This window comes from Alligator mississippiensis, chromosome 15, assembly GCF_030867095.1.
Source record: "Alligator mississippiensis isolate rAllMis1 chromosome 15, rAllMis1, whole genome shotgun sequence".
In the NCBI taxonomy this organism is placed as follows: Eukaryota; Metazoa; Chordata; order Crocodylia; family Alligatoridae; genus Alligator; species Alligator mississippiensis.
Window position 1 is genome coordinate 19,449,484 of NC_081838.1, and position 27,416 is coordinate 19,476,899.

Sequence of the window (27,416 nt, forward strand, 5' to 3'; positions counted from 1 at the left end):
GTTAAGGGACAAGGAGGGGTCCAAAGGCCCAAGGGTGCCGAGTACATAACTAGGCAGCATCACAGAGAGAGAGTACCCGTGAGGCTTGGGGCATAGTGCAGGGGAGGTAAGGAGCCATGCAGAGCCCTGAAGGCAACAGGTGCCCTCAGGAGCACAGACAGGCTGAAAGGGCTGCCAGCTCGGGGCGCAGGACTAACCAAGGGGACCTGGGAGAGGCCCAGCAGGGATCAGCTCAGGTTCACACAGCCCACAGGCAGCCTCTCTTATAACCCTCATGAAGAGCAAGGTGCGGTGGGTGAGATTCAAGGGAAGGGCTGCAGCAGAGCCTGAGCCAGGAAGGGGCCACATGGCCCCCACCATAGCCACGGACCCACTGCAGTCCCTCGTACATGGGCAGTACCATAGGCCTCCGAACTTGATGCTGGATGGCCCAGACTGGACCCGCTCATGGACCCAGAGGGATGCCAGAGCTACCCCTGCCCCACTGGGTGCTCAGTGCTATGCAACACATCATGAGGTACCCTCCCATGAATCATCCTTGCTGCTCTTCTCGGGACCTTCTCTAGCTCTTCTAGATCCTTTCTGAGATGGGGAGACCAGACCTGGGAGCAGCCTTCAAGGTGTGGATGCAAGACGGATTTGTAAAGTGGCATCGCAATGTTTTCTGTCTTGTTCACAGAAGAGCTGCTATTAACTGGCTCAGTTTCCAGTATTACACAGTGTCAGAGAGCAGAGGCTAGAAGGAAGAGTGACCTGGGGCTGACCAGGGTTTTTTCCCCTGTCCCTCTCTCCTTTGCAGCCTCCAGCATTCAAGGTCTAGGAAGTTGTGATTCAGAGGCCATGCCCAGAGGCTTGTCGAGCTTCATGTTGGCCAGTCAAGCTCTTATGCCTTCAGGAGGTGTTGAGCGGTTCAGATATTCATCCAGCTCTCTCCTGGTTCATCTCTGGCTGTGACGGCTGCGTTTTGCTTTGTGTGGCCATGGTGTTTCATCCAGTGGCTGCCTTGGAGAGAGGAAACTTCTGCAATAGGAGTTTATGTGGCCATGTCTTGTCCAACCACCCAGGCAGCTTGCATTTTGCTTGTTGCTGCTCTCCTGATGCTCAGTGGGGTGAGTCCCATGGGTATTGGCTCCATCAAAGTTTGGTGCTACAGTGAAACGCTTGGCCCCGTGTCCTCCAGATGGACAGAGCAGCAGGGACCTGTAGGAGGGCAAAACCTGAAAGCGGCCAGGCCGGTTCTGTGGTTGAAGCTAAAACCATGGTGCCAGAACTGGAGGGCTTCATAGGGGTGTAGAGGAAACAAGAATTATACAGGGGCAAATGAATGGGTTCCCTGTGCTGCTCTAGCTACGCAGGGCTAAGCAGTAGCCAGCCGAAGTCACCTGATCTGTTCCACCCCAAGCCCCCTTTTTTCTTTTTTCCATGGGATGAATTGGCCAGTTGGATACCAAACCGGGGGGGGAATTTCCCCAGGCCACAAGGTCCCAATTTCCCAAGCACCTTCAGGCTCTTAGCAATTCCCGAGGTCTCCACTGTCAGCCAGGGGTTGGGTCTTTCAGGAAGAGGCCACGGCTTGATTTGAGCAGATCTGGGAGACATGGGCATCCACAGAGACCCGTGCCCTTCTCTTGAACCAGAGAACCTGCCTCAAAGTACCCCGGAGCCTCCAGATTTGAGCTGCTCTCACTCTGGGGGGCCCTGCCTGGCCTGCAGTGCCTTTTACAGCAGCCCCGTGGCTGTTGTAGCTCACACTGTTGTTTCCTGTGAACTCAAGGGAGACAAAGCAAAGCCCCAATCTCTGCACCCTGGCCATAGCCTGGGGCTCTGTGCCCCCTCTTTGTAAGTGGGGGGGGCTCAGGGTGGGACAGAGACAGGGGTCTGGGAGCCAGGAAGTCCTGACTTCAAGTCCCACTTCAGCCCCTGGCCTGAGGGGGAGTCTGAGTGCCATTCAGAAAAGGGGGATGCTGATAGCTTGGCTAACTGGTGTCTAATGAGTTTGGGGGTGGTCTCAGGACAGAGGTGCTGGACTGACATAAGAAGGTGACACCCCAGGCAAGGTGCCTGCACTCCTGGGTTTCATCCCTGGCTCAGTGGAGTGGGGAGTGCAACTAGATAAGCCATCCACAAATGGAGGCTTCTCCTTCTGACTCCTGTATCACCCCCTGCTCCATGCCTCAGTTTTCCTGGCTGCCACTTGTGCTGGGGTAGGACATTGGGGGGGCAGATGCAGGGGCTCGGGGACCGCTGGGTTGAACAGGGACCTGTCTGTGCACCCTGGGGAGCTCCCCTGCCCCTACCCCAATGTCTATGCCAGCAGGAAAGGGTGTTACCGGGGCTCCAACCTTAGCCTGGTTTGCAGGCAGAGCTCAAGGCGGGGCTGCGAGCAGGGTGCGACCATCTCAGTGCCCAGCAGAGGGCAGTGGCAGGACACAGATCAGCCCTGCAGTCACCCCTAGGCCCTGCTGCCTCCTTCCCCACCACCCAGGTGCCTGGGTCCCTTTCCTCACAGCAGCATGGCTAGAGCAGCTGGGAGCCTGGACAGCCTGGGCCAAGACCAGGGTTCAGCAGGTGTTTCAGAGTTGGGGCTCTGGGCTTTGCCTTGGGCAGGCAGGAGGGGTCCAGTGACCAAGAGCCCTGCCATAGAAGCAGGACTCCTGGTTTCTCCTCCCCGCTCTGCGCCTCAGTTTTCCCTGTGGGGCTGAATTTGCCAGGGAAAGGAGGAACCCCCTGGCACTGCCTGGACCAGGCTGAGTCAGGGTCTCCACTCCCAGCGCTGCACCGCCCAGGCTAAGACTGGGGCCTTGGCTGTAGGAGGCCTTGACTCCCTGCCTGCCTCCCCTGCACACGCTTGTACGCACCCCCGCCACACGCACCGTCACACATGCAGGGTGGTAGCACTCGTGAGCTTTGCAGCTCTCCCTGGAAGCACTGGGCTCAGCTGGAAGGGTGGCATTGGGATCACTGGGTTGCATCCAGCTGTGCACAGCTGGGCCATGTGTGCCACCTCTGGGCACAGCAATGGACTGCCCCCCGGCCGGGAGCCAAGCCCTGCATCCCCCATCCCCTCCCCAGCTGCTCCTGTGCCCTGGTGACCTCCCGGTACCCCTCAGCTGGGGAGAGGCACGCTGTGGTTTCCTGGGGCAGGGTCGCGTGCCAGGAGGGGCGGGTGAGCGTGAGAAGGGTCCCGGCTGGTTCCTGTAACCTGCTGCGTGGGCAGAGTTCTCAGCAGGGCTTGTGTGAGAGCTGGGCCCCTGTCCCCCCCCACCCATGCCAGCCCAGGCTGAGACTCCCCTGTGCCCCCAGCCCTGCTGATGCCCCTCACTCCCAACCCGTACTCTCCTCTAGTGATGCCCCCTCTGTCCCCACCAGTTACTCCAGCACAGTATGGGGGTGGGAGGGCAGACATGAGGGGCATTGGGGGTGGGTCGCAGCCGGCTGTGGGTTGGGAGTGAGGGGCACTGGCAGATCTGGGGGGCACCGAGCCCAGGGTGGGGGGTCACAGGAGGCTGTGGGTTGGCAGTGAGGGGCACTGGCAGATCTGGGGGGCACCGAACCCAGGGTGGGGGTCACAGGAGGCTGTGGGTTGGCAGTGAGGGGCACTGGCAGATCTGGGGGGCGCCGAGCCCAGGGTGGGGTCGCAGGGTTGGGCTCGCGTGCAGCTCTGTGAACACAGTCCCTCCAGACTGCCACTGTTTCCATGCTGGGGAGGTGGGGGGGGAGAGGGAGAAGTCTCTGCTCGCCGCCCCCGGGGCTGGAATCTCTGATTCACATCAGGCTGCGGGTTCCCGGCCCCTCTTAGGCGCTCTGTGGGTGTGACTTCCCTGCCAGCCCACGGCCCCCCCCCCCCACCCGCCCGGGCTCAGCCCTGGCACGTTCACATGCTGCCTCTGCTGTCTGCAGCCAGCCGCTGAAATCTCAGCCCCACACACGTGCCCACGTGGCAGGCAGCTCCCCGCAACACGGCACAGCTGAGAGCTGGACCCTGCTGCCCCCATGGCAGCACAGAGCAGGGCTGAGATGCAGCCACTTCTGGGGTGAGTCACGGTGGCTGGGTGAAATCTCCACCCAGGCGCCCAGATCCAGCCTGTTCTGGGGGGCAGCAGGCAGATGAGACGAGGCCCAGTGCTGGCTGCTGTGTTGGCCCCAGTGCCCTGGCATCTAGACATCCCCAGGGGATGAGTGCCATGACCCCCCGGGCCCGGGGTCCTGGGTTCAGGTTCTGCCCCACCCCAGAGCTGGCTGCATTTCTGACCATGGGGGCAGGGGCAGGAGCCCCTGCCTGGGTCCCAGGAGGCGGTGGGGCAGGGCGGTCTTCACGGCCCGCCCCACGTGCTGCCCCGTCAGTGGGGTGGTGAGTCACCCCCTTACATAACCACGGCCGCCCCAGGCAGGAGCTGCGCCAAGCGCTGGGGCTGGCAGCGCCCGGCCCTGCTTGGGGGGCTGCACACGGACCGCGCCAGCAGGGGGTGCCCAGGCTGGGCCCAGGGGCCTCTGGGTAATGGGCTCTGGAGCCCCTTTGGGGAGCAAGGGGTTCTGTTTAACGGGGTGGGGTGCCCACGCCCTGAAGGCTTCTGGGTAACAAGGGATGGGATTCCCATGCCCCAAAGGCTTCTGGGTAACAAGGGATGGGCGGCCCATGCCCCGAAGGCTTCTGGGTAACAAGGGATGGACTGCCCAGGCCCCAGGGGCTTCTGGGTGAAGGAATATGGGGGCTGCCTTGTGCCCCCTTTTCCCTGCTGCAGCCCCACGCCCGCCCCAGTGCGCCCGTGGCCCCTCCCCAGACAGCTTGGGCGCCGCCCGCCAAACCGGTTCCCCCGCTGTCAGGGCTGCACCTCGGGTGCTGGGGCCGGGACCCGGGACAACTCATGTCCCTGTGGATGGGACCGAGGCCCCCGGACATGCTCTCCCCTGGGGGAGCTACAGGGTCCATGTGTGTCCAGCTGGACCCCTGCCTGCCCCCGCAACCTCGGCCCCTGGCCCAGCCTGTGTGCTCAGGGCCCCAAGGGAGGTTTACATGAGGGGGCGTGAATCCGGATCAAGGAGCAGAGCAGGGCTGGGGGCTGCGGGGCGGGAGCGAGGGGCAGGGGCTGCGGGCCGGGCGTCTGGGGTTTGGCCCTCAGCTCCGGGGGCTGGATCAGGGCAGGGGGCCATGGTTGCTCCTTGCGGCATGGTGTAAACAGTAATTACCGTGGGGCTGGGACTGCTCGGTCCCCGGGAGCCGGGGAGGGCAGGACTCCACTGGCCCCCGGCCAGGTCACGCAGGAGGGGTGCGGGGGACACGGGGGCCTGCCATTTCACCCCGGTTTCACCTCGGGGAAGAGGAGATTGACGCCAAAGGGGCTGATACCACCCCCGCGCCCTCAGGCCCCGGTATGAATCAGGATTAGCCCCCTGGACACCAGGAGGGGGGCAAACCAGGTGTCACTGTGGAGGGCTGAGCAGGGACGTGGGGTAAATCAGGAATCGCTCAGTGAAGAGATGTGGGGTAAATCAGGAGTCACTCGTGTAGGGCCACGGAGGGATGTGGAGCAAAACACTGGGGCTATACGGGGTAAATCAGGAATCACTCGGTGAAGAGATGTGTGATAATAAATCGGGCCACGGAGGGATGTGGTGTAAACGACATATCACTCCATGTAATCCCACCCAGGGATCCTGGGGTAAATCTGGAGTGACCCCTGGGAGCCCGTGGAGGCAGGGGCCGCACACACGTGTGCGGGGGCTCCGTGGCGGGCTCGGCCGGGCGGGCCCGATCCCGCGGCGGCCGCGTGAGGCGCACGTGAGGCGCGCGGGGGGCGGGGCCTGCGGGGCCGTGGCCGGGGGCAGCAGTGGCGGTGTCACGCGGCCGCGGCGTGGCGGGGGGGCTGGCGGCGTGGCTTGGCCACGGGCCGCGCCTGGCCACGGGCCAGCTCCCGGCTGGCTCCCCGGGGTGTTTTTTTCCCCCTGCATGACACCGCGAGGAGGTTGTGTAACGTCGGGGCGCGAGGCGAGGCTAATCGAGCCCCGCGCCGGGAGCCCGCCAGGGCCGGGGGGGCCACGGGGCCGCGGGCCGAGGAGGGGGCTAGAGAGCGACAGCCCCAAGTGCCCCCACACCCCTCCCCTGCGCTGCCTAGGCTGTCCTGGGGGAAACTGAGGCACGGGGGACCCAGGAGTCCTGGGGGGCGGGGTGTGGAAGCCCAGCGGGGAAACTGAGGCACGGGGCCTGGAGAAAGAGTTTGGGGTGCAGGGGGCGGGGCTAAACTGTAGGGGGCGGAGCCACACTTGGTGGGGGCTGAGGGACGCCCACCGGGGGTGCAGGGGCCGGGATGGCAAGGGGGCGTGGCTACGGCGCGGGGGCGTGGCCACTTTCCCGGATTGGCTCTTGGGGCGTGGCCAGGCTGGAGGGGCGGGATAGTCTCGGGGTGCAAGGGGGCGTGGCCGCACATGGGGCTCCCTTTGGCCCCGCCCCGCTCGGGCAGCGGCTCCTCTCGCCTGCCCGCCCGGCTCCTCCCGCTCCCGGCGGTGCGAGCGGCCCATGGAGCCCGGCGGCGGCGCGCGGGGCCGGGACGGAGCGGGCAGAGGTAGGAGCGGGGCGGCGGCGGCCGGCAGCGCCCGCGGGACCCGGGCCGAGCCCGCCGTGCACTGGGCACAGCGCCCACGGGCAGGACATCCCTCCCCTCGAGGCGCGGGGCCCGAGGCAGCCCGGCCCACGACTTGGAGTCCGTCTGTCCGGGGACAGGTGGCAGCACGACTCCCCCGCGCCTCGGGGGTCGGAGCCAAGCCTGAGGGTCCTGGGGTGCAGCCTCCAGCCCGGCCCTGCGCCTGGCCTAGTGGTCGGAGCAGGGAGCCGGGTGCCTGGGTGCCCGTCGGGGCGGTCTCGGGCACTGAGAGCTGGTCTGGGCTGCGGGGTGATCCCAGCATCCTCTCCCCCGTCCGGCATCTGCGGGTGCCAAAGGATTGTGGGTGTTTTCCCAGGGTGCCGCAGCACCAGGCAAGCGCCGCACCCGCTTTCCCACCCCGCATCACTGAGGCTTGAGTGGAGGGGGCTCAGGCGGGGGCCAGGACCTGGGAGCAGGGAGCGTGGTCCGGGGGCCGCCGTTCCCTATTCAGGTATCTGTTAACCCTGGGATATGTCTGTGTGCCTCGGTTTCCCCTGCCTCTCAAAGGGGCCGTAATGCTTGGCCGAGGGCGTGGGGCAGCAGGTAGCGTGGGCGTGCTAATGACAGTGGATTATATAAGAGCTAATTGCCACTGTCGCTGGCTGCGCAGCCCATGTGCCCGCCCTTGGGAATACAGCATGGTGCGTACCATGGGCGCAGGAACTCGCTCGGGCAGTGCCTGGGTGTTTGTCATGCCAGGCTGGGTCCGAGGAGGTGGCGCCCCCACCCTGCCTCAGCATCACCCACACCCACTTGCCTCCAGCGAGGTCCCTGTCGCCATCCTTGCCCCGTCCCGCTGAGCTGGGAAAAGCAGCCGTAGCCAACATGCCTCAGTTTCCCCTACACTCTGCCAGGCGTCTGTGTAGCCTCTGGTGTGAGAGAGGGCTTCAATTTCGGGTGGGCCTTTCATGACACATGTTAAATCCCTGGTAACGTCCCTTGCAAGCTGCACACGGACACATGTGCACATGCATGTCCACGCATGCAGGCGTGCATACATGCAGGCTGCTTTTATTTTTAGCTGGGGTTGGGGGGTTAAGCTAACATGCTAATGCTCCAGCCGTACTGCAGGCCAGCCTGCTGCTGCCTAATCCCCGGTAATCCCCTCCCTGGAGGTCTCAGAGAGGCAGCCGGCTGGCTTGGCCCCCTCACTCCCCGCACTGACACCCCCCTGCCAGCCTGCTGCTGCCCCCATCCCCCCTGGAAATGCCCCTTGGTCGGGGGGCTGCCCCCTATCCACAGTCAGCCTGATGGTGACAGGGTCCTCATGGCAAATACAGCGAGAATTGCGCCCCCTGGGCCTGATCCCGCCCTATGCTTGCATTGAGCTGTGCCCTTGGAAGGATTGGGCCCATGCTTGCTAGGTGCCCCCCTCTCCAAGGCTGCCCAGGGTGCGTGGTTCCAGTGCTGGGCTCCATGTCCACCCGGGGGTGTCCCCTGGGCAACCAGCTCCATCTGAATCCCAGCCTGGATTCTGCAGTCACGAAACAGGCTGTAAAGTTTGGAGCTGGCCGGTGGCATGTCCTCGGCTCAGTGGCATGTCCTTAGCTCATCCCTCAAGTGGGGGGAGAGGCTCCGGGGTCCCAGTCAGAGGTGTCCAGTCCAGCCTGGGGTGCCCAGCTGTCAGATGTCAGGCTGGGAGGGGTGTTTTGGCTGCTCCCGGGCACTGGAAGGGGAAGGCTGGGGGGATGGTTTCCACTGTATCAGCTGCCCCCCCACCCTGAGCTGGGGAGCCCTTGCTGGAATGGTTCAGGCAGTGGGCAGGGGTGGGTGCCAGGCCTGGTGCTGGCAAGCAGGAGCAGTGGGAGCTGTGGGGCTGATGTTACGTGGGGCCAGGCTAGCAGGCAGGGCCTGTAGGCTGGGGGGGCGGGGGCACCAGCTGGGAGCTGCTGGGGGGCCTGGCTGTGGTGCTTCCAGCCAGGGATTAACACAGTGGGGAAGCCAGCTGGGCCTGGGCACTGCCCCCCACCTGCTGTCTCCCCCTTCCAGGGGAGAGGGTTTCCAGTAGATCCTTCCCCGCCCTCTGGATCCAGCTGTGCCGGCCCGATGCCTCCCTGGTGATTTCCATTGCATGACATCAGGCTTGGAGCTGACGTCCTGTCCAAGCAGGGGAGTGGAGTCCAGGGGGTGGGTCAGGACTCTTGGGTTCTACCCCCGGGAGGGGGAGGGGAGTGAGGTCTAGAGGGTCAGACACGGACCGGGCTGGGTTTCAGGCCTCCTGGCTTCTATTTCCAGCCCCGGACTCCTGGGTTCTCTTCCTGGCTGTGTCACCAGCAGGGCTGTGTAATACTGCGGGAATTCTCCTCCCTCTGCCCAGCTTTTTCCCATCTGGAAATCCGCTTGGGGCTCAGCTCCATCCCAGCGGCCCTGGGGGAGCATTTCCCTTTGCAGGATGGTTTTAGATCCAGGCTGGGCAGAGCCAGGGGGGTTCCTAGCTCCCCGATTCAGGGAATGGGGTCTTCTCAGCCTCGCTGGCAGTTTTTCCTGGGAGCTTCCACCTGAAATGCAGCTGCTTCTGGGGTGGGATGTGTCAGCTCACAGGAGCAGGGGAGGGTGGCTCTGATCCAGCTGGGCAGGTAAGGGGTTGCCCAGTGCAAAGGGGTGTGCCCAACTCAGTGAGCACAGAGACTGCCGTGTGTCCGGGAACGTTGGGAAGCCTGCCATGGCAATCCTGGCAGGAAAAGCCTCCCTGGGCAGTGGCCCCGGAAGAGCCCCAGAGCCAGGGGTGGGCTGGACAGGAGCTGGAAGCCGAGAAAGAGGTGACGGGGCAAACCCAAGAGTCCAGATTTGCAGTCTCTTTCTCCCCCATGTGCACCCCCCCACCCCCTTTCTGACCCTAAAGACCCTGTCCCCCCCCCAAGCTAGGATGAGAACCCAGGTGTCTGTTTTGGGCACTGCTGGAGTCTGGGGGGTGCTGGAGGGGCCTGGTCCAGCTCCTGGCTATATGGGGAGGGGTACCTGGCTGCCTCCGTGCCCTGAGTTGCCCCAGCTCAGCAGGCCCAGAGAAAGGGGAGCTATTTATAAGGGGATTTGCAGAGCTGGCAAAACCGTTCCGGCTTCAGTCCCTCCCGCTGGGCACGGAGGAATTAGCCCACAGAAGGGGAGGCATAGGGGCTGGTGGAGCTGGCAGCTAATCCCAAGTCTCCTGGGTCCTGGGGGTCCTGGCCGTGGGTTCCCATCCTCGATGCCCCTGTCCTGTCCTGCAGCCCCCAGCTCTCCCAGTTCGGTGTGGCCACAGCTCCCCAATCCCATCATCCACAGCCTGGGATGTCGCACCCCATATCTGGGTGGTGAGGGGCTTCTTCCCCTCTGACCTGCAGCCCCCTTCCCCTCCACGCTCTGTGGCTGCCCCCAACCCTCCGGGATCTCTCACTGCTCTGCCCTGTGGAGTTTTATTGCTGCATCCAGAGCCGATAGTCCCCAGCAGCCCCATGTCTCTCCAGGCCTGGAAGGCCCCAGTAAAGCCCTGGAAGAGTGGGGTGGTAATTCCCAGCTTTGCCACTGACTCCCTGAATGACCCAGGGCCTGTCACTTTATCCTCCCAGCCTGCAGCCCTCTGCCCCATGGATGGGGATAAAGACCCTTTGGCTGCTGTCTTATATGTGCAGACTGTGAGCTCTGGGAGGCCCTGAATCAGCGCTTGGTGGCCTGGGGCCTTTGTTGCAGCTAGGCCAGAAGTTTCCAGGGGACATGAGTCCAGAAGGCACCTCCTGAGCCATGGATCCCAGATCCTGACTGTTAGCAGCACGATATCTGGCCAGCCGAGCGCTCTCTCCATCTGGCTTCCAACCCATGTTTGTTCCTGGCCAGCTTCTACCCATTTCTCCCAGCGTTCCAGGAACTTGTTCTCCCAGGTTTCTAATTGGAAAACCTGTCAGAACAGAGCAGTTTCTGGAGCAGCCTGCTGGTTTGGGGAACACTTTTTTCCTGGAGAGACACCTCGGTGGGCTAGAAGTGCCCCACAAAGTAGGCAAGCCAGGGTTGTATCCCAGACCCGCCTGCCTGGAGATCTGAACCTGCACCTCTGCCTTCCACCTCACAGCAATCCCCACTGCACAGTGCCCCCTCAGTGCCAGCCCGCCCCCCCAGCTAAGATTGGGGTGTCCCCTCAGTGCCAGGGCTCCCCCAGGCTGGGATCAGTGTGTGCCCTCAGTGCCTGCCCCCCCGCTGGGATTGGGGTGCCCCCTCAGTGCCAGGGTCCCTCCCAAGCTAAGATCGGGGTGCTTTTTTAGTGCCTGCCCCTCCAGGCTGGGATTGGGATGCCCCCTCAGTGCCAGGGCCTCCCAAGGGTAAGATTGGGGTGCCCCCTCAGTGAATAGTTTCAGGCTTATGAGAGCACAGGAATAGCAGGCGAATGCCCCAATCTCTGCAAAGTGCCCTCTGTACTCAGTATGTGTCGCTGGACGTTGCCACCAATGTGGCTTGCTGTGTCACCACACCGGCCATGCCTGCCATACCTGCCATGGCCCCGTGACCTGCAGCCAGGCTGAGCGCTCCTAATTGCCACCCTGCCTCACCATGGCGGGCTCCTCCCTGGGCATGGGGGCCGCTGCCGGGCACCTGCATGCATGCATCAGGCTTTATGTAACGCCAGGCTGGGCTGGGGTGCTCACCACCACGAGTGCCACGGCTTCTGCACCTAGGGGGCTAGAGGCCAGCTCTCATCTCCGTGGGGCCCCGAGCCTGTCACAGCTCCTCTCTCTGGGTCTCGGCTCTGCCGTTTGGGACAGGATCAGGCCTCGTTACGTGTTTGTGCCCCGGCTGCTGTGTCAGGACCCTCAGGCCTGTCTGAGGGTAGGTGCTAGGCTTGGCGTAATGGGTCTTGGCCTGGATATGCCCTTCATGGGGTCTTGGCTGCATGTGTGAGGGACTCGGATGAGCACTTGGCAGTCCCCAGCTGCTGTTGGGGTGGAGCAGGATGCCAGGGCCTCATCTGCTCAAACACGTTTGCTCGTTCACAAGGAGCAGTAGTACTCTTATCCAGCCGAGAGAGGAGGGTCCGAACCCACCTGCCTTGGGGGAAGTCTCTGAAGGGCTGGCTGCCAGCTCCGCCATGCCAGGCGCTGTGCCAATGCAGACAGACAGTCTCTGTCCCAAGGCTGTCAGCTCGCTGCTCCTGCCCTGTCCCCTCTCTGCCTGCAGGCCTCGGGCAGAGAGGGTGTGGGGACCCCATGAGCATCATCAAAGGCCTTGCCAGGGTGGGCACCGGTCCCCTGGCTCTGTTATGCAGCCACCCCTGTCCCACCCAAGAAGCAGCTGCATTTCAGTGAGAGGCCTCTGTGGGTCCCCATATCTCTGGCAGGGGTGGGGGGTCCCTGTCAAACAGCCCCCAGCTCCTCCCTGAGAAGAGTCCGCATCTCTCTGTCTTCAAACTCCTGGCTCCCTCCCCAGAGACAGCAGCGTCTTGGGGAACAGGCCGCCTCCATGCCTCACCCCAGAAGTGGGCGCATCACAGTGCCAGGCCAGGGACCCATGGCTGATCTTTTTTTTTTTTTTTTTAGGTCTTTTGAGAGCATATCAGTCTCTCTAGGGTTTCTGCCCCGGTCCCTCCCTGGTTGTTTGTACTGTTAGGGGCTAGTTTTGCCTCACAGCACGGCTTTGCTTGGGGCCCGGGCCATGGCCATGGCATGTTACGGGCGACCCAGCACCATGGCCCAGTCCAGCCAGGCCTGTGCAGGGACCTGGGCCCCACAGGGAGGAGAATATCATCCCTCTCTCTGTCTAGCAACTGTTTTCCTGCTAACGCAGGGTTTTTCCCTTGGCCCTTTTGCATTCCAGTGGCTGTGGGGGTCTCAGAGGGTGGTGCTGGCCAGGTGGAGGGGGCCAGAGGGCTCTGGGGGGCGGGACGGGCCTTGTGGCCTGGTCCCCCCTCCCGCAACTCTGCTCTTCCCTGCGCTGGCCACTGTGTGCGCCGGCCCCCGCCAGCCTCCGGCGCTGGGCCCGGGCCGGCGGCCAAGCAGGAGCCAGTTATGTAACGTGGAGTTCAGGCAAGGCGAAGGCAGGGCCCAGCTGCGCCGCCCCCCGGCCTCACGTCAACCCTGTGCCGGCGCAGTGCAGGGGGAGCCCAGTCTGTGAGAGGGGAGCCCCCAGCTGAGATCAGTCACCCGGCCAGTGCCAGGCACCCCCAAGCTGAGATTGGGGTGCCCCTCCAGTGCCTGGCCCCCCCCAGGTTGAGATTGGAGAGCACCCTCAGTGTTGGCACCCCCAGCTGTGATTGGGGTGCCCCCTCAATACCAGCCCCCCCAGGCTGAGATCGGGGTGCACTTCAATGCCTGGCCCCCCAGGCTGGGATTGGGGTGCACCCTCAGTGTTGGCACCCCCAGGCTGAGATTGGGGTGTTCCTTCAGTGCCAGGGCCCCCCAGGCTGGGTTTGGGGTGCCCACTGGATGCCTGGATCCCCAGGGTGAGATTGGGTTGCCTTCTCAGTGCCAGGGCCCCCCCTAGGCTGAGATTGAGTTGCCTCCTCTGTGCCTACCCCCCTGAGATTGGGGTACCCCCCAGCTGAAATTGGGGTGCCCCCTCAGTCCCTCCCCCCATGGCTGAGATGGGGGTGCCCCCTCAGTGCCAGGGTCCCCCCTGGCTGAGGTGGGGTGCCCCCTCAGTGCCAGTCCCCTCCGAGTTGAGATGGGGTGCACCTCAGTGCCAGAGCTCCACACTGGTGCTGGCACACAGCCCTTACCCTGGCAGCTCGCTCTTCAGACAGGGGCAGGGGATGGCAGCCCTGTGAGCCTGGCAGCCCAGGGCAGTGGCCGAGCCAGCCCCAGAACCCAGGCGTCCGATGGTCCCATGGCTGGGGCGAGACCCCCGTGGAGCCCCCACAGCCCTACCCCGGCCCCTCTGGGAAACCCACATTTTCTGCGCCTCTTGCCCTGGGGTATCTGTGCACAAGGTGCCCACAGGTCTGGGGGACTCATTCCCCCCCCAGTGCAAGGCTTGTGGATCAGGTCCCACCACCCACTTCCTTGTGGAGACTAGGCCCATGGCAGCTCCAAGAGGCAAGGAACTGCGTCTGGCGCTGTATCTCGCTTCCCGGGGCCCACCCTTACCCCAGTCCCAGGGCACCGGGGGGGGGGGGGTTGTGTTAAGGCAAAGGGTGGAAATAGCAAGGCAGATTAGGGGGTCAGGGAGCTCCCACAGAGGTAATTAGTGCCCTGGCGGTAGGTTCTGGGTGCAGCACCCACTAATCTGGTGGATTTTTACATGGGAGTTGGTAATTAAATCCTTCATTGCATCCAGTGCTCATAGGCTGGCGGGAGCTGGCAGCTGGTATTTGGTCCTGCACCAATGTCCTGCTGCCTCTTTTTTCTCGCTCTCCCCAAGGGCTGTGGGGTGGGGGGCACAGCCCAGGGCAGCGAGCTGCGGGTTGGGGTGGAGGGGGCCCGGAGCTGGGATATCTGGGCCTGCATCTCACTCCTGCCCTGCAGCCTCAGCTATCCCAGCCCCGGGGTGGTGTCCATGTGCTGGGGCATCCTCCTGGCCCATGGTGCTGTCCCGGGGGCTGGGGAGCTGGTGCTGCTTGGTGCTGCTCAGGTAGGGTGGGCTTTTGCTCTGTGGCCCTGAGCACCCTCCCCTAAGGATGGCCCTGCGCCCACTGGCAGGCCTGGCTCTGCTGGGAGGGGGCCGCTGGGGTCCAGGGCTGAGAGCAGGGCAGCCAGGACTCCTGGGCTCTGTTCCCAACTACAGGAGGGAAGTGGAGTCCAGTGGTTAGCGTGGGGTGGGGCCAGGGCTCCTGCCAACTCTTTCTAGGGCTCTTTCTCCCCCCAACCCAGTTTCTCCTCTTCTTTCAGGATGAGCGGGCAGGGCGGGCAGTTTCTCCCAAGGGGAGGCACCCGGCTGCCTGCCATGTGTGCCTGACTTCCGCATGCCCGGCCTGCCAGGCAGGTCGGACGGGCAGCATTACATAACCCGCCGACAGCCGCCGCGAGGAGCTGAGTCAATATTGATCCTGCCAAGGCTCAACGCCTCTCGCGAGGCCTGGCACTGATGGGCCGCCATGGGGAGGGGGCTGTGGGGCAGGGTCTTGGGTGCCTGCTGGGGTCCCCCCTGCTCAGGTGGGGGGGCCTAGAAGAGCATAACCCCTCATACCCTCCCCTGCCATCTGGCCTGAAGGGATGTGCCCAGGGTCATGTAGGGGTATCAGTGGCAGAGCAAGGACTTGAACCCCAGCCCCCTGGGATGGTGCCCATTGACACCTCCCCTTGTTAGTCTCTAAAGAGAACAACGTGGCAACCCTTTCCCTCAAAAGCAAGCACCCTGATGGGTTTTAACAAAATCCAGTATTTTCCCCCATAAAATCCTTTGCTCTTTAAATCTAACTTCCTGCTTTCCCCTGCCAGGGTGCAGCTGGGATTTTAGGCTAGATCCCCGCCCTCTTCCACCTTGCCACTTTCCCACCCGTCCTTCACCTACGAGGCCTGCCACCCACTTCCCATCTGCTCCTGGTGCCCTCTGCCCACTGGGCACCAAATTGGAGCTTGCTCTCCGCAGGCATCAGTTTGGGTTGCTCTCCCTACAGCTTTGTGAAAGCAACAAAGATCTTTCCACAAGCAAAAGTCCTTGAAACACTCCCTCTGCCATCCCAGACAGGGAGAATCTCCCTCCTGGCCCAGTTTTCTGGGATGCAGAACTGTGATGGATGTCCAAGCCCCTGCTATTCCTTTGGATACAGGCCTCCATCACTCCCCGCCACCCTCCACGCAGGTCTTTTCATTTGATTTGCAAAATTAATTTCTCTACCCCCCCACAAATCCTGTCTCTGCCATTCCTTTGGAGATCCAAGGCCCCGTGGATCATTTGGAAGCATCTAGGGGTTTTCAGTGGAGTGTCGGTGCCCAGTGGGTTGCCCATTGAGAAATTTTTGCTCAGTAATTTCTGAATTACTCATTATTGGTCTGAAGGAAGCAGCAAGGACAGTTGCTGTATTGTTCCAAGTATAAGTTGACCCCTACATATAAGTCAATCCACCAGTTCTGGGTTCAGTTTGAGGAAAAGTGTCTTGTTCCCCATCAAAATACAAAGCAGTCGCTGCAGGTACCCCTCTTGCCTCCATAAACCCACCCTGGAGAATTGAATGCTTGAGGGAAAGGACCCAGAGGGTGAAAGGCGCTAGCTGTACTGAAATAGAAACTGCATGGGAAATGCTTCCAGCTCGGTGTTTTATTGCGTGGGCAAGAAAAGCTGCAAGTGTTGAAGTCAAGATCATTGGGGCTGGCTGTGGGTCAGTCCTGAGTGTAAATAGAAGGTGGTTTTTATGGGATGTTTTATGCGGGGGCAGGTCAAAGCACCACTATCAGAAAAATACAGTAATGACTCCTCTCACATGGACCAGAGGTGTTTTTGGCCCTTGCAAGGTTTCCAGTAGAAATATCCGTTGCCATGGAGAAAAGGCAGGCGGGTTCCTTAAATGAGGCCAAAAAGAACCTCTCTATAGGCATATAAACCCAATGGAGCAGGGCAGGTGTTAGACAGAAGAAGATGTTTGTCAGTCATCCAGTCGGGATTTTGCAGCCAGGAGTTGTAAAAGAGCTGGCTGAGGCATGCTGCAGGCGTGGATGGCCTATCTGAGGGCACTGGAGGCAGTTTGCAAGGCCAGGGAGAGGGCTGAAGCAGTGGTGAGATTTAACGAGGGTAACCTGGGTAATTACAGACCCCAAGCAACGCTGTGGAATGGCCTTGATTAGTAGGGACTGGAAAGGAGGGAATGTAGTTAACACCCATCAGGAGGCCTTTACGGGAAGGAGCTTGTCCCGGGAACTGGATTGAGCTCTTTTCTGGCGAGGTGACAAACATGGCTGAGAGGCGATAGAGTTTGTGGACGTGAGCAGGTACCACTGTTATGTGGTGTGCCCCAACTGGATTGCAGCCCATGGGCTCTGATGGGGGTGCATCCAGGGATGGGGCCCTAGCTGTGCGGGCAGCAGCAGGGCATGGCCTGGCATTGCTCTGTGGGCACCATCGTGTGTGCCAGCGCTCGCAGTAGGAGAGGCGGTGAACTGGGAGCCAGGACTCAGTTCTGGAGGTGGGCGGGGGAGAGGAGTGTCTTCCAGCAGGGCAGTGCTTGGTGAGGAGCCAGGACTCCTGGGTTTTTCTGACTCTGCAGGGGGCAGGAAGTAGTACCTGAGAGGATGGCGTGTGAGTAGGGGTTTGGGCACTGGGTCTGGAGTGACGCAGGGAAAGTCCCCTTCCTGGTGCCTCAGTTTCCCCATCTCTGCAAGGGGCATTTGACCTTCTTTGCAAAGTGCTTTGAATCATGTGGCAAGCAGGGGTAGGGGGCTCTGGGGTCTCCTGGCACATTCTCACTCCATCTCTTTCTTGCAGGTCTGGCTGCCATGAAGAAGACCCACACGTGTGAGTACCCAGTCCCTGCCCCTATGGGCCCCACAGCCATGTCCACCATGGGATCCCGGCAGAGCTCAGCCCAGCCTGGCCCCATTGCCCTTCTCTTCCCACCTCCTACCCCCCCCACCCCCACCCCATTACCTGCAGAGCAGGGGCAGCAGCCCCGAGCAGGCTGAGTAAAGGGGCCAGGACTCCTGGGTTCCCACTGGGACAGCACTGGGCCACCACCTTCTACTTCTGCATGGGACAGTGGGCGCCTGGCAGGGCGGGATGAGGAACCCCTCCATCATGCTCCCCCGCTGCCGGCTTATCTACACAGTTAATCCAGATTCACCTGGATTTGCAGTGCCAGCTCTAAACTATGTTCAGCCCCCCTCTAAAAGGCAACTCTGAGCCTATTTATGAAAAGTTGATATGGGATCTGTGCTTCCTGGCCTGGCTGGGTGGTTTATGGGGCTGTTTGCTGGTAAACAGGGCAGGTGATGGCTGTAAAGGGTGCAGGAGCATCATGGTAACACTTTTTCTCCTTCTTGCAGTGCACAGTTCTCTTTCCATTTTGCTTTAACATATCCATGTGCCGATTGACCTAGCACTGGCCGGCTGTGGGGAGGGGACTTCAGCCTGGCAGTGGGGCGGGGAGGGTTTCAGGGTCCAGGCTGCTCTGGGTCCTGTGAATGGACACCCAGGGACTTTGGAGGCTGCGCTGAGGCCCTTCCTGAGCCTGGCTGGCGCACAGGGGTTTATTAGGCAATGGAGCAATGTGGTGTTGACAGCCTGACGTGTCAGGGCAGGGGCTGGCGCCGTCTGGAGCAGCCAGTGCTGGGGAGGGGCAGTTCATGGAGCTCCTGGCTCCGGCCCCAGAGCTTCCAGAGAGGGTTCCTGCCATCCTGCTGCAGCCCAGGGGTCTCTGGGGTTTGTGAGCAGCCAGCGCATGATCCCAGGTCCTTCCTGACCCCATCCCGAAAGCCCTGGAGCATGAGGGTGAGACCAAACGGCAGCAGCCCGCTGCCTCCCTCTAGTGGCAGCAGCATGCGGGGCCCGCTGGGAGCCCGGCTGCCTCCAAACACTGCTGCTCATGCGTGGAGATGATGTGGGCTGTGGGTGCAGTCTCTGTAGGTGACCCCCTCCCCCAAGAGGCGGGAGGGAGGCCAAAAAGGCGCTTTCAGGATTGGGCCCTCACTAGAAGAAAACCCAGCTGTGGGGGGTTGTTGGGGGGAAAGCTGTGTTGCCCCCTGGTGGCTGCCCCTGGGCATTACGGGGTCCTGCCACCCCAGAGACACCAGTTAAGGCATTTAGGGCCTGTCTCCTTTCACTTGTGGGGGATTGGCTGCTCTTCTAGGTGAGACGCGCCACCTGTCTCAGCAAAGGGGAGGAGGGGAAACCGAGGCGGAGAGGCTCATGCCCAGAACCCAGGTGTCCTGATCAGTGCTGCACCCACGTGGCTGTGGCTGGAGCAGCAACGCCCACCAGCCCTGGGATGCTAGGCACTGTACGTCCATGTCCTCGCTGCCCCACAGCTCCTGCAGGTACTGCCATCGCTTGGGGGGTGAGGGGGACCACACTTCCCCTGGGGGCTGGGCTGAACGCAGCCCTGCTGTGCCCAGGGTAGAAGCTGAGTCTCTGGTGGGCAGCACCAGCGCTGCGGTGAGCAGCGGGTTTGGTGTTGACGGCGCTGCGGTTGGGACATCCTGAGGTGTGAACACTTGGGGAAGGGGGAGCCGGGCCTCCACAGCCCACCTGCCACGTGAGCAGCAGCAGCCCCCCCGCACTTGGCCACAGAGCCCTGGGTGCAGCTGTGCCTGGGCTGAGCTGGGTGCCAGGGAGCTGCTGGCATGGGGCAAGTCTGGAATTGGGGGGAATGTTAGGGACCCAGCAGCCTCCAGAGCTGCCCCTCTGCAAGCTGTCCAGGCTGCAGTGATGGGCCTCTGGCTTCCCAGGCCTCGCTGTGGGCTGGCAGAGGTGGGACAGGAAGGCATGAGTGCCTGGTGGGGTCTCACAGGCACCAACCTGACCCCCCCCCCACCCCGCCCATCCATACTAGGCCCTGCATGTGGGCCTAGCCCTTCGGGTGGTCTGTGTGGGTGTGGAGTGGCCCTGGCTCTACCTAGGAGCCCTGCAGACTTCCTCCCAGTCCCTGGGGTAGGATTGGGCCCCAGCACCATCCGGAAACCATGAAGCACAGATGCGGGGGGAACTGCAAAGCTTTCCATGCAGCTGTGCGAGCCTGGCAGGGGAGAGGGCAGAGATCCCCCCACACCCAGATTTGTGGGGCTGGGGTCACTGCCCCCCAGCTTAGCTCCCCAGTTGATGCCAGTGAACAGGCAGGCCTGCCTAGTGGTCAGAGGAGGCCTCTGGCTGCCAGGACTCCTCAGTTCTCTTTCCCTGCTGGGCTGCCAACAGGAAGGGGGGGGGGGGGGGAGTCCTGGTCAGAATGGGGCAGCCTGGTGGACTTGTGGCCTCTCCCTCCCAGCTCTGGGAGGGGAACTGGGGTGATAGTGGTGGGAATTGGGGTGTCTGGACTCCTGGATCTCATCTCTGCCCCTAGGAAGGAGCCTGTGGGCTAGGAGCTACAGCAGTGAGCCAGGATGCCTGGGTTCTCCTTGAGCAGGCCCCGTGGCCCAAGGTGGAGGGCAGTGGGGGTCATGCCCTCCTTGCTGCCCCGTGTTGGCAGCCCCTTCCTGTGTCCAGGCCTGCAGGGCAGAGCTGGAGGGGCAGGTAGGGGGGTCTGAGAGCGCAACGAATGTGGTCGGCCCAGTCACGCTAATGTCTTGCGTGGGCCCAGAGCCAGCCTGGCTCTGTCTCCAGATGCCTGGCTCACTTTGTCGTTCTTCTTCCCTCACCTTCCTCCCATGCTGTGTCCGTGACGGGGGTCCTCGCCCCCGAGCTGACGCCACGTTCCACCCCAGAGGTGGCTGCGTTCTGGCTTCATGGCTCCGGGGCGGGACACGAGATGGCGTGAGATCCGTGGGACCCCGCAGCATGGCCCCGTCGGCATCCACATCCTCTTACCTTGACGCCACAAGCCTGGCCGGGCGGGCGGGGGGGGCCCAGCCTGGGAAGGTGCTGACTCTGCCCTTTCTGCTGTGGCTGGGTGGGGGGGGGTGTGGAAAACAGGTCAGCATGACGTCTGCAGTGCGTGTGTGTGTGTGTGACATACCCAGGGCAGGTTTGCCATGAGACCAGGCCCTCAGGACTCCTGGGTTCTCTTTCTGCCTCGTGGAGGAGTGTGGGGCACAGTGGTTGGAGCAAACCGCTTGGGTCCTGTGTTGGGGGGTGGGGAGGGGGGCAGAGCCCAGGACTCTTGGGTTCTGGGCTTGGCTATAGGGGGAGGGGGGGTGGAGTGGGGCAGGAGGAGAAACCGAGGGTCAGGACTCCTGGGTTCCCTGCGTAACCCAGGCACAACAGACCGGAGAAGGATATGGGAGCCAGGCCGCCTGGGTTCCCTGTACCCGGCTTTGGCTGTGGGGGTCAGTTCAGTGGCTGGCCTGCAGGAGGTTTGAAAGCCAGGACTCCTGGGTTCCTTGCTTGTGGCCCTGTGGATCTAGTGGCTAGCCTGGGGCAGGCTCGAAAGCCAGGACTCCTGGGTCCCCTGTTCCCAGCTTGGCGTATGGAAGAGTCAGTCTAGCGCCAGCCTGAGTCAAGCCCAAAAGCCGGGACTCCTGGATTCCTTGCTCCTGGCCCCACCATTGAGCACTGTGCATTGAGTAGCACCTCTTCACTCCGTGCCTCAGTTTCCTCACCTGCTTTGCCAGCTTGCCTGGACCCTGGGCAAGCGAGGCACCAGGGCGGGGGCAGGGAGTTCAGGGCCACGTGCTGCAGCAGCACTGGGTGTATCTCCCCCCGGCACGCACACTCCCCCCCCCCCGTGGCACCGTCCCGGGTCCTTCGCACGCGGCGATGGAAACTGGTCCCCTTGTGGCTTGTGGTTTCTTGTGGCTTCGGAACTTTCCAGCGCATCACCATTGGTTGCCTGGGGCTTGCTGGGCACCCTGATTGGCTGGCGGGGGTGCCTGTCAACAGGCCCTGCCAGGCCACCTGGGCTGCCGAGGCTGTTTTAAAAGAAAAGCAGCCCGAGTTGTGCAGCCCCTGGCACCGTGGTAGCAGCAGCAGGTGGCGGCACAGCCAGGTGCCCCCCGCGCCCCTGCCCGGCCTGCCGAGACCATGAGAGGTAAGTGGTTTTGGGGGGAGATGGCAGATAAAGGCCACCTGGCAAGCGGGAGTGAGCGACACTGACAGCGCAGTGGGTTCCCGCGACCCTCGGCTGCCGGAGAGGAGCCAAGAGCCGGACGCCTGGGTACTCAGGTGCTCGCAGCCAGGGAGCCCAGGTGGCAGGATGCTTGGGTTCTCTGGCACTGCTGAAGGAGGGGATGTGGGGGCCATGAGTGGCTTGTGAACAGTGAGGTCCCAGCGCTGGTGGGCTCTGCCATGGATGTGTCCCCACCACAGCTGGGTTGCTGGGCATTTTCTGTCCCTTGGGTGAGAAGCACTGGGCACAGACTGGGAGGTGCTGGTCTGGCTGCTGCAGGGGCCAGGACCTGATCTTGCCAGGACCCAGTTTCAAAGCAGCTTGGTGCTGTTGGGGCTTGGGTGGCTTCCCCCCGCAGCATGGGGAGGGCGCTGTGGGCATGGGGGGCTCTACCCACTGGGGAGGGGGGGTCTGTGGGAACATGGATTTCCCAGCAGAGGCTGGAAGAGGCTGGCCGTGGGCCCGTCCCATTCAGGGGCTGGAGCATGTTGTGGGGTGGGGGCTTACTCCAGGCTCCGTCACTGTCAATGCACCCGGTCCCTCTTGGCACGGTCAGATGTTTCTACCCCCCAAATCTAGGATCTTGGTTCCCATGGCCATCTGCCAGGCAGCTCACACCCCACCTGGGAGCAGGATCTGGCCCGGCGGGTTTTTTATATGTAATGCATGTCAGATTTTTGTGTGCATGTTCTTCTACACACGCGTGTCCTGAAGTGCGAGTGTGTGTCACTGCACACTAGGGTGTGTGCATACATGCATCTTGCTGTCCTTTTTATATAGAACGTGTGCCAGTTTTTGCATGTGTACGTGTTCATATGCATGCTTGTACCTATGTGTGTGTGTGCCATTGCACGTGTGTGTGTATCTCTGACCCAGCGGGTTCATAGCACCAATGTCCACATGTAACTCAGTGCACGCACCCAACAGCCTTCTTTGAATACATAGCATTTGTCAGGTTTTTGCATGTGCATGTGTGTTCTCATAGGCACATGTGTGTCATTGCACACTCGTGTGCTTGTGTCTCTATGTGCATCTCAATGTCCTTTTTAATTATAGCATGCATCAATTTTTGTATGTCAGTGCATATTCTCTTGGGCACGGGTGGGTGTCATGTCATGCTCAAGTGCATGAGTGTTTATGTCTATGCGTGTGTTGTCTATCCCCTTCCAGCCCTGCTTCTCTAGGATTCTCTGATCGATAGCGTGTGTCACTTTTGTATGTCTGTATATGTTCCTGTGTGTGTGATTGCATGCTTATGTGCGTGTGCATGCAGTGAGTGGCCCCTTCAAGCTGCTTCTGTCCAGGGGGATCCGTGTTCCCCAAGTTCCCTTGGGCCAGCTGGGGCCAGGAACCTCTTTGCCCTGTGTGAGGCCTTTGCAAAGAGCTGGGGCAGGAAGCAGGAACTGGAAGCCATGCTGGAGCTTGCAACATTGTGCATACATGTATGTCTGTTTGTGAATGTGCAGGCATGTTTCCATGTGTGGAGTGTGTCTGAAAGCATGTGGCTGTCTGCATGCTGTGATGCATGTTCATGGGCTGTCTGTGTGCAGAGGACGCTGGTGCTGTGGAGCTGCCTTGTGTGTGTCAGGAGGGGGAGGTGTATATTGGGGGAGAGTTTCTATGCTGGGGGGAGGCCAACACGCTCTGCTCTGCTGCTCTGGCCAACACGCAGCCTGGATGCTTTGTCCCCTGCCCAGAACAGTTGCCAGGAGCTGCCCTCGGTGCCCGGTTGCCCATCTCCTGGAGGCAGCAGGGGCTGTGGGTACAAACAGCAGAGCCCGTGGTTCGGGGCTGGGCGCCTGCATGGGGGAGGCAGAAAGCCAGGGCTTGGCGGGGGGTTGCGGGAGGACAGGTGCCAGCTGCCAGAGTCAGGGGGGTAGGTGCACGGAGGCTTTGACTCCTTGAGCAGGAGGAAGCACAGGTGTGCCCTGTGGCCTCGGCTCCTGGCAGCGCGTCGGCTGTGTCAGGGCGGGGGAGTCTGGAGGCATCAACGGGTCCTGGGTGCGGCTCTGTCTCAAAGACTTAACCCAGCTCTGTGGGGAAACTGAGGCACAGTGCAGCATGGCTGGCTTTAAGGTGCCCAATGGGCCCCGAGTCCCTTGCCCTGCCCATCAGGGAGCCCCAGTGTCAGTACACCTGGTTTCTCTGGCACAGCTTCCTGCAGCCATGGATCTGGGGCTGCTGCCTGCCAGGCCCCTGAGGTGAGCTGAGCCTCAGATGAGTGAATTCCTCCCTTTCCCCGCTCCTCAACAGCCTGCAGGGCTGTCGGCCCCTTACCCATCTTGTCTCCCTGGCCAGGGGTCTTGAGGTGCCCTTGGCTGACTGTCGAGGGGGGCCAGGCCAGATCCTCAGCTCATGCGAACGGGCGTTGCTCCAGCTCCGTGGAGGGAGGTGGAGTCGGGTCCAACGGGGATCGGGCCCATTGGCGTCATGACCAGTTTCCACCCACTGGGGCTGCGTCCACTGGCGTCATGGAGGATCCGTTCCATTGGCATCAGCAAGCTGATGCCCCCACTGACGTTGATGGAAGGGCGCTGGGGTGGTGGGGGCAGGCTTCACCCGGGACTGGGGCAAACAGCTCAACTCAGTTCTGGCGTCACTCCCCGCCGGCAAGTCACAGAAGCAGGCGGCGCCATAGAAAGTACCAGGTGTATTCCTGGCACTGTTGTGTACGTACAGCTCTGGACACAGGAGCCTGGTAAGGACCCGGAGTGGCCATGCAGAGCCCCTGGGCCCTATCCTGGTCTCCCTGGGGTCTCTCCTGAGCCAGGGATCCCAGCTATGCTGTCCCCCTTCCCTTCCTCTGGCCACATCACACCAGCAGTGCTGAGTGCTGTATCTACACGTAGTGATTAGCTAATCGAAGCACTGAAGAGCTCCCCGGTTTTAGCTAGACATGGCCAGCATGGCAGAGGCTTTCCTGAGACCTTTACAAGCAGCGGAGAGAACCCAGGTGTCCTGGCATTCATGCTTCTGCTCTAAGGGTGCAGGCTGCTTTTCAGGAGCACAGTCTAGCCCACACAGCTGAGCTCCCTTTCGATCCTAGATTTTGCTCCCGATCAGAGGTGAAGAAGAATCCAGGAGTCCTGGCTCCCAACACTGTGCTCAGACCACAAATGAGCCCCCCTCCCTCTACCCACAGAAGCTCCTGTGTCTCTAATTAGTAGGATGCGTTTAATTACCAGCTTTAGAAAGGACTTTCCCGTTGGCTCTCTGAAGGCTGGGGGGGGGAGGGGGGAGGGTGTTGGGGCTGCTCCAGGCTGGCGGCTCCCCGAGCCCAGAGGCAACTGGCCTGTGGAGAGTTAGCTGCTTTGCAGTCCCTGCTGCTGGAAACCAGAGAAACCACGGAGCCGTGGGCTGGAGCTGAGGCCAGGGTTTGGCAGGTTCGGTGCGAAATGTGAAGGTGTTGAGAGGCGGAAGGGGAAAGTGCTGATTGAGAGCTTTTCTTGGGGGAAGGTGGTGGGGGAGCCCTGCCTGGCATCCAGTCCTTCCGAGAATGCATCCCTGCCCCAGGGTAGGTGTTATTGCCCCAGGGGGCCTCCTGCCTGCAGAGCTGGGGGACTAGCCTTGGTGGGCACCGGCAGAGCGGGTTGGTTTCTTCTATGCCAAGAGCTGGCTCCCGCCCCTGCCTGGCCCATGGTGACATAACGTGTCTGTCGCTGCCTCCGTGGGTGTCGGGAGCGAGTTCAAGGCAGACGGCTCCAAGTGTGGGAGCGTGGCGGGGGGGAGGGATATCATGGGGCTGTGACAGCCCAGGCTGTGTCAAGCCAGGCTCTTCTCTCTCAAGTCCCCCCACTGAAGGGCTGCAAAGGCAACCAGCAGCCTAAGTCAGGGACCTCTAGCCACCCCACCAGCCTCCCTGCCACGTCCTGGTTCTCCAGGCTCGGCTGACTGTCCTTGCTGCTCTCTGGGCTGGAGCTCCCCTCCTGTTCTTGTGGGGCTGATACCGGTTCACCCCATAGCAGACTTGGCCTCAGAGCTCTGTGTTTGCCCGGCAGCATCACAGTAGAAACCCCTTGGTGGTCTGACTGTGCATCAGGGAGCCCATGAAGGCCTGAGAGCTAGTGGCTTCGTCCTGCCTGGTGCTGGGCACTGTGACGATGCTTTACTAGTTTTTCAGCCTCCAGGAATAATGCATCATGCTGCAGCTCAACAGTGGCCTAGTCATCACCCCCCTCCCTGCCGCACCAGGTGTTGTACAGACACAGAAGTAGGTTGTTAACCCACAACCTCCCCCCCTCCCCCCCCCCCCCCCCCCGCTCCAGACCAGTTAGCCTTTGAGCTGCCCCCCGTTCCCTGATGCACAAGGCAGAGGGGATATGGGGATGGTAAGAGGCATATTCCACATGTCCCCGCATCGGTGGCATCGTGTGTCTTCATCCCATTGATTTCTCACCTATATCCATCTGGCATGTTTGCTTCAGGAACCTGTTTTGCTTTGAAGGGATCTGACAGAGAGATCCAGAAAGAAGAATGAAGGTGCTAAGGAGGTCAAGGGTTTCAGAGGCGATATGTGCACTTGAACTCATGATCTCAGGCTGGGCTTTAAACCTGTCTCCCTTTCCTCCGTCGCAGACGACAGCCCTGGGCTCAGGTGGATTGGGGATTCTCAACCGGGGGTATGCAAGATCCTTTCAGGGAGGTCAACAGTATTAGCATGGCTGGGTGTGCAAACACTAGCATGTGATTCTTGAGCTAAACCCAGAGATTTCCCATAGAAACGCAGTGTCCCAACCCTCCTGCCCCAGTGTGGGATGGCCATTAGAGGAACTGCTCTGGTATTTTTTGTTAGTCAAGGAACAATCAATAGTGAAGAGCTGGGATTTTCGGGGTGGGGCACAGGCTGAAACATAACAAGAGGGCCCTAGAATCTAAAAAACTTGGGAACCACTGAGATAGATGATAATCCAAGTCTTTTTCAAGAAGGCATTCATGATTTGGGAGGGGAGAGGGGGCAGATTTGAAGGAGTAAGTGGGTTTTCATGTGTCATGTCTCTCAAAATGACCGAGCTGGTGGGATCTGGGTCTCACGAGTCCCTCCGGCCTCCTTCCAGGCCAACCAATGACAAGACCCAGCCCTTCCTTTTCAGATTTTCAAGGCAGAGTTTCTAGGCAGCTGGAAAACAATTGCTGCAAACGATTCTGCTGATTCAGGGCTGTGGTTTGGATCCACCTGAACAAGTTCCCCTCCCACCCTGCCCTGAGCCAGCTGTGCCCCAGCACTTGAAAAGGTGCGGGATTTTTCTGTGCACGCGTTGAGAATGACGGGGCCAAGCTCTGCTGCAAAGAGAAGAGCCTGGCGGCATTGCCGTTCCCCTGTTTTAAACGCATGTTTGCACCGTGCCTTTTCGAATCAGGCTCTCCCAGGACCAAGGGCTGGTATCAGTGATCTTGTGATCAAGCAATTTAGGGGATTGATTAAATCTGATAGTGTTGGAGGTGGGTGGAGAGGGGAATCCCAGCTGGGCCCGCTGCGCCACCACGGTGTGTGTTACAGTTAAAGAACAACGAGTAAAGCTACAAGGAGGATTTGTGGGCTGAAAAAAAGGTTGGGGGGGGAGATAGAGGTGGGGAGGATAGTCCATTCAATTTATCCAGGTGAAAGCTAGGAGATGACTTGATACTGGGCCACAAACTGGGCCAGTTTGTGGCCTCTCACACTGGGAGGAGACACCTGATGCTAAACTGCACTTTGAAGGAGAAAGGTGAAACAAACTGCAAGCAGAGGCATTTGGCTGAGCAGTAAGAGGAGCGCAGGATTTGGCAGTATCTTGACTCAGAACAACTCTAGCTAAGCTTTCATTGCCTTTAGGGCCGGCACGAAGCAGATACTATCTCCGTCAAACTATCACAGTTGTCTGATGCCTGTAGGTACCAGGGACCAGGGCAGGAAGCCTAGGGAGCGAAGAAAAGGCTGATCGCTGTTGGAACGATCAGACTAGGAACACAATAGATTTTCCAGCTCTTGGAGGCTTTAAGCCAAGTCATTCAGTGTCTCTTTGAGGTTCACGTGTGCCCCACACCAGGGTCAGACCGGATCTGGGTCTATTGGTGTTTTCTGCCATTCAAATCTAAGGAAGGAAACCCTTAGCTCCCAGGGCCAGCGTCTGAGCCAGCCCAAGCAGGAACCTGTCCAGAAAAACGTCCCAATGCAGGAAAAAACATCTTGGCAGCAAAGCCCCTTTAGCAGCTTT

General features: G+C 61.1%; 1 protein-coding gene across 3 annotated transcripts in view; it reads left to right on the top strand.

Annotated features, from left to right (window-relative positions):
• The first annotated feature begins 3,930 nt into the window (after window positions 1-3,930).
• The window catches only part of RORC (RAR related orphan receptor C), a 46,345-nt gene continuing 22,859 nt past the window's right edge, over window positions 3,931-27,416 (top strand). Inside the window, exons 1-2 of one of the 3 annotated variants that reach the window (XM_059718049.1) lie at window positions 3,931-4,034; window positions 16,956-16,985. In XM_059718049.1, coding sequence (XP_059574032.1) covers window positions 16,967-16,985 — 19 coding nt within the window. In that variant the 5' untranslated portion in view covers window positions 3,931-4,034; window positions 16,956-16,966. Of the gene's footprint in view, window positions 4,035-6,450; window positions 6,561-15,491; window positions 16,463-16,955; window positions 16,986-27,416 lie in introns of those variants that run through there. The other 2 variants (XM_019479001.2, XM_019479002.2) reach the window with 2 other exon arrangements.